Source organism: Gekko japonicus, unplaced genomic scaffold (assembly GCF_001447785.1).
Source record: "Gekko japonicus isolate JY-2015 unplaced genomic scaffold, Gekko_japonicus_V1.1 scaffold854, whole genome shotgun sequence".
Lineage (NCBI taxonomy): Eukaryota > Metazoa > Chordata > Lepidosauria > Squamata > Gekkonidae > Gekko > Gekko japonicus.
The window spans coordinates 676,251-682,198 of NW_015170916.1; the positions used below are offsets into that span (position 1 = coordinate 676,251).

Here is a 5,948-nt window from a genome sequence, read left to right on the forward strand (position 1 = left end):
CGTCGCCCCCGCTCCCCCGGCGGATGTGGCAAGGAGCGGGGCAACGACGACAGCCCTCTCTTTCCTCCCCCCCCCGAGGCGGCAGCGGCAGCGAGGGCTGTCTCCCCCCGCCCCCCCAGACCAGTCTTTGTGGGCCGAAGGAGGCTGTTTCCTAGATAGCCCGTGACTGGTGGGAAGGACAACGCGGAGAGGCGGTGGTTGGAGGGGAGGAGCGGCCGCTTCGTTCCGCGCCGTCAGGCGAAGGGAGGCGGGGAGAGCGGGGGAGCCGCACACAGGCGCCGCCGCCGCCGCCACCACAGCCAGCGGCGGGGATGTGACCACCACTGCCAGCGGCGGGGATGTGGTGCGAGGGCCCGGGCCCTCCCGTTGACCAGGACAGCTGAACAAGCCGAGGCGGGGGGACGGGGCGCGGGAAGATGGCGACGCCCGGGGCGGCGCCGACGACGACTTCTTCCTCTTCCTCGAGGAGGTCGGAGATTCGGCGGGGAGGAGGTGTGAGGCGACGCTGCCAGTGGCTGCTGTACTGGGTGCCGGTCCTGTTCATCTGCAGCATCCTCTGCTGGTCCTACTACGCCTACGTCGCCCAGCTGTGTCTGCGTAAGTCCCCGGGGGAGAGGCAGCGGTAGCTACACGTTTACGTTTGTGTGGTGTGTTGTGTGTGTGGACACGCGCTAATATGGGACAAGGGGAGGCCAGGGAAGAGAAGCGTGGCAGTCCCGGGGAGTTTTTCTCTTGGAGCCCTGCACTTCCCCCTCACCCCGTCCCAGCAGGCTTGGCCCCCCTCACTCAGTCTTTTCTGGCCTGCGCACCCCAATTGGTTTTAGGGACTGAAGATTAAGGCGACGTTAAGGTGTTCTGGTCATTTGGCCAAATAAACAGTTTGCCGGGGGTGTGTGTGTGTGTGTGAGGTTCCCCTTCTCATGCACACACTCGTGCACAAAGATTTGAACTTGTGCTATTTAGCCGTGTTTGTTTATGGGCGAAACGCTGCTGTGTATTTCAAAACACACACACACCAAAGTGTGCAGGAGGAAAAGGAGCTGGAGGCTGTCCTTCGAGTCCTACACTTCCCCCCCTGGCTTGTTCTTTGAACAAGCTTAGCTTTGCCCTCTTTTCTCCTAGTCCTGTTACCTAATATGTGTTGGGGTTGCAGCTGTGGTGTATCCTCGTCCCTTATGTTCTAGATTAGCATAATCGGCCCTGTGTAGTCATGAAAAAGTGTGTGAGCCAAATGCTGTTTGGCTTTCACAGTATTCATTCCTAAAGAGGAAAGGGATGAAGAAATACTTCTGGAAAAAAGACACATAGTACTTTGTTGCCCTTAGCTACTGGACTCAGCCCCATCTGATAGGAATGCTAACCACACATGAGGAAGTGGACACTGCTTGTGAGAGGAGTGTGAACAGTGTGATTGTCGAGATGAGAATTGGCCTTGGAAAAAGAAGATTGTGTATATGTTTACAAAAAGCCACTGGATTTTTTTGTAATCATTTGGTCTCTTAAGGTCAAGATCTTTAGCCGCCCACTGTTACTCAGAGTTGTTAAACGATTTAATGTGGGCGATGAAGGTTCCCGATACCCTTTCTGTTTATGGAGGAAATGGGGATTGTCATCCACATAAATGAATGTGGCTTCGGAATTAATGATGTAGTTAACCCATGCCACCTAATACAGACTAGCAAGGGTGTGATTTTGTGTGTGTTTATATACTTAGGGTTGGGAATTTTGTGGCTTCTGTGCGAAAAAGACCACTCTTACGTTGCCTTGGTTTGGGAGTGGTGACTGCAGCTGCTGCTACTACTGCTGCAGGTTGTTTACATGCTTAGTATTTCCTTGGCTGAATGGTAGACTCTCCGTTTTCCCACACAGAGCAGGGTAATTCATATTAAAATTCTCTGTAAAGAAGAATAGATTTAAATAATGCACAATTAGTTTGATTTCTCTGAGGATGGACATTTGGTTGCTCTGGCTCATTGAATGAGCAGGGGTGGCCACTGTCTACTTGGATGGGAGACCCCCAAAGAAGACCAGGGTTGCTATGCAGCTCTGTGCTAAGCAATCTAAATATGTAATGAACAGACTGGCATCAAAGACGCTAGATATATTCAGTCATCATGCCAGTATATTATTAATCTCAAAGTGAAACTGTAAATGACATCATTGTAACAGTAAATATAATTAATAAACATTCATGAAGTAATTATGATTATAAGAATGCATGAAGTTATTTTGATCGTTGTAAAGTGATTGCTGACGAGAACCTCCGGATTCAGTTCCGTTTCGTCTCTTCGTCTGAACAAACCTTCAATAAGGGTTTCGAACAGTCCTATTATTTTCCTAGCCACGATTTCTGTCTGTCATGCAAACATCTTCAAGTAGTGTTAATCAGTAATTCATCTTCCATATGCATGTTACGTCGGGCGTTCTACAAATCAACTGAGAGGCCCGACGTAACGTGCATATTGAAGATGAATTACTGATTAACTTAATCCGGAAGTTCTCGTCAGCAATCACTTTATAACGATCAAAATAACGTCATGTATTCTTATAATCACAATCACTTCATGAATGTTTATTAATTGTATTTACTGTTACAATGATGTCATTTACAGTTTCACTTTGAGATTTCATGACATGATGATTGAATATATCTAGCGTCTTTGATGCCAGTCTGTACATTACATATTTAGCCAGCTTTGGACTGGATTCTCCACTTTAGTCTGTGCTAAGCAATGGCAACTCCCATCCACTTGTCTTTTGCCTGAAACACCCCTGAATGGGTTTGCCATGAGTCAGTTATGACTTGAAGGCATGCTCCACTCTTCTTGTATGGCAGTAAGCTGGTGGGGCCAAATTCCTGTGATTCTTCTGAGTTTATTGTGGATGTTCTTGTTTAATCTCAAGCTGAGCACATGTTGATTAGCAATAATTGGCAGATACAGCACCTAACCTACTTGGCGTTGTAGCACAAATCCTTCTCATCCTTTACCCCAAAATATTGTCATTGTGTTGAGAGGAAGATGTAATTTTAAGAAAGTTCTTTGTATATTCTTTACTCCAGGCAGAATAAAATGAATCCTGCCAGAAAATGCAATCTGGTGCCTTTTGAAAGAAACACCCTGCCTCTCTGTATTGTCAGAGCCTTTTAAAAATGTATTCCTATGGCAGAGCATACTCTTGAGACATGCTCTGCCTTTTGTAAGGTAAATGATATCTCTTGGGTTAATTAAGTGTTAACATGTGATGAATCTAAGTCCCAGCAATGGTGTTGAAAGATCTCCGTATGCATTACTGGTTTAGTAGTGTGGTAGTACATGAAATTAAGCAAACTCCAGAGCACAACAGAAGATCGGAGGGCCTGGCGTGATGTGGTCCATGGGGTCGCGAAGGGTCAGACTCGACTGTGCGACTGAACAACAATAACAGTGTGGTAGTAAACCTTATCTACAGGACTATAAGCAACAACTAAGCAACACACACATACTATCCATTTAAAACTTTACTCTGCAGGTCTAGAAAGTCAGCTTGAATTCAAGATTGTGTGTTTGTATGTGTGCATATACATAAATCCAGTGCAGTATCATCATTATGGTCTTGGACTAGCCTAAGAGTATGTGACTGGCACATCTCAGGGAGTTTGAATTAAAAATGGATCTCCTTGGAGGAAAATAGAACAAAAACATGTTCATTACAATTTCCCTATGTAGACCATTGCTGACCAATCAGTCCATCAACCTATTTTAAATCCTGGCCAACCAGGTGCATCTAGAATGAGCACTAAAGAAGGCATGAAGGTAATATCCCTCCTTTTTGAGCCTAGCATCTGATATTGAGGTATAGTGTTCCTGAATTTAAAGGTTCCATTTAGCTATTGGCCAGGAGGCAACAGCAAGCTTTGGTTGTAGGTGATGACCATACATTTCATTCTGGCTACCAGTAGAAGAAAGCTTTTAATATACTCCACAGAACGAATACATTTTTAAAAGCTACTGGCAACATGGAGAGCCAAAGGCACCAGATTGCATTTTATGGCAGGATACAACACCAATATCATGGGTTGAGGGGGAGGGTTGCAATAAATATGTGTGCCTTTCTCTCATTTAAAACCCTCTCATCAGGCAGCAATAGGATTATCCATTTCTAGCTCTATCACTGTTTTGCCCTTTTAAATCTATTTTAGCACATATATATCTTTTACGTCAAGCTCAGATAATGTGCTGTCGTACATTCTCTGGAAAAAAGTTTTCTTTCACCATGTGGAAGAAAGTCCAGGCAGCCCGAAGCTTCTTTACATTTGAGGTTTTATTTGTACCACAAAAAGTACGTGTTGTATAATACTTGAACTACTTATAAAAATTGTGCATATACTATTAAAAGGGCCAATATTATGCTTGCTTTAAATTTTTGCCTGAAATAATTTATTAAGAGTTAAGGGGAAGTATAGACTTTCCACCTGGCAGACATAGTTTAATGGCAAGAATTCAGACATTAGAGTCACCTTTTTTTCATATAGTTTTTGGGGGTTGGATTTTTGGGTTTTGTTTTCCCCCCCTCTTTTTGGCATGCAGAAGGTCCCCAGGATCAGATACTGTTATCTCCAGTACAAGAATTTTGGATAATGGGGCTGAGAATAATCTGTCATTAAAGCCCTCAGATCTACCTGCTTGAATTCTGGACTAGATGCACCAATAGTATGCATAAGACTATATTCAAGGCAGCTATCTTAGTTACGTGGGAGTAAGCCCTATTGAACTCAATGGTACTTAGTTTGAGAAAATCTGCACAGAATCATATTGCACAGAACGTCCCTGGCCATTGGATTTGGGAAAAACTTATACTAGGAAATCAGCAGGAGATCTGATTTCAGGTTTTAAAAAGAACAGCTCTGCACAAAAAGCAGCCACAAAATTCAGGTGCTTTCTAATAGAGTTGCTGGATGAGAAACACTGGGAGATTTCTGGGATCAATACACATTCCCTAGATTTAGGTCTCTCTCTGCTCCATCTCTGTGGCACTGCCTGTTGCTGCTGCTCCTGGATAAGCTCCAGGTTTAAGTTGGTGATAAAATGCCTCATCTCGCCCCAAGGTAATTTACAGCATACATCCCGGCTGTCCACCATGTGTCTCCTCTTCCTGGATGTGCCATACACCTAATTTGAAATGCTGTGGGGAAAAACAGTTTTCAGGTTTTCTTGCAAGTAGGAGATTTGGTGAATATTCAGGTACACACAATAGGGTGTTCGTACCTGCAGGAACAACTGTACTCTATTGAGTGGAAAGTTCTTTGAGAAGCTCCTTTAAGTGGTTTCTAAACTGCAGACAGAAGGTTGAGCATTCCCATGGAACAGAGAACTCGATGAATGTCTTTCAGCTGGAATTCCTTAAACCTGTTGCAACCACAAATAAGGCCCTGTCTCCTCCTACTTCCAAATGTGGGGTGCCTGGAGAAAGGCTTCTGTTAATGGTTTTAACTAATGGGTACATTTATGTAGGAGGGAAGTCTTTCAAATACCTTGGTCCCAGTCATTTAGTGTTTTTAAAAATCAGTACCAGCACTGTTAAGAAACAAACTGAAACCAGAGATCTTTCAGCATATTTTGAATGTATTAACATTGCAAACAGGGATTTTCCAAGCTGGCTGTGTTTTGCATAACAAAACCACACTAATAAAAGACTGGATTATGTGCTTTTAAGAAAATTCTATATGACCCTATTAGGATTTGGTGATAAATCAAGTGTTTGTTGACAACCAGGATGCGTTAAGAATCTGTATGATTCAGTGTTTGGGAGTTATTTAATATTTGAAAGCAAAGTTGTTTTTGCCGCCTTTTTAAAAATGTCAACAAAATATATTTTTAGTGGCGTAGGAGTAGGCTTACTCTCAGTTTCTAAATAAAACTTTAAAATATTCACTATTTAGTCTGAATTTGCAAAATGTAATGGATTGG

General features: G+C 43.7%; 1 protein-coding gene across 1 annotated transcript in view; it reads left to right on the top strand.

Moving 5' to 3' along the window:
* Nucleotides 1–342: 342 nt before the first annotated feature.
* ZDHHC2 (zinc finger, DHHC-type containing 2) overlaps nt 343–5,948 on the top strand; it is a 34,176-nt gene continuing 28,570 nt past the window's right edge. The window contains exon 1 of the mRNA XM_015418746.1: nt 343–597. Coding sequence (XP_015274232.1) covers nt 417–597 — 181 coding nt within the window. The 5' untranslated portion in view covers nt 343–416. The remainder of the gene's footprint in view (nt 598–5,948) is intronic.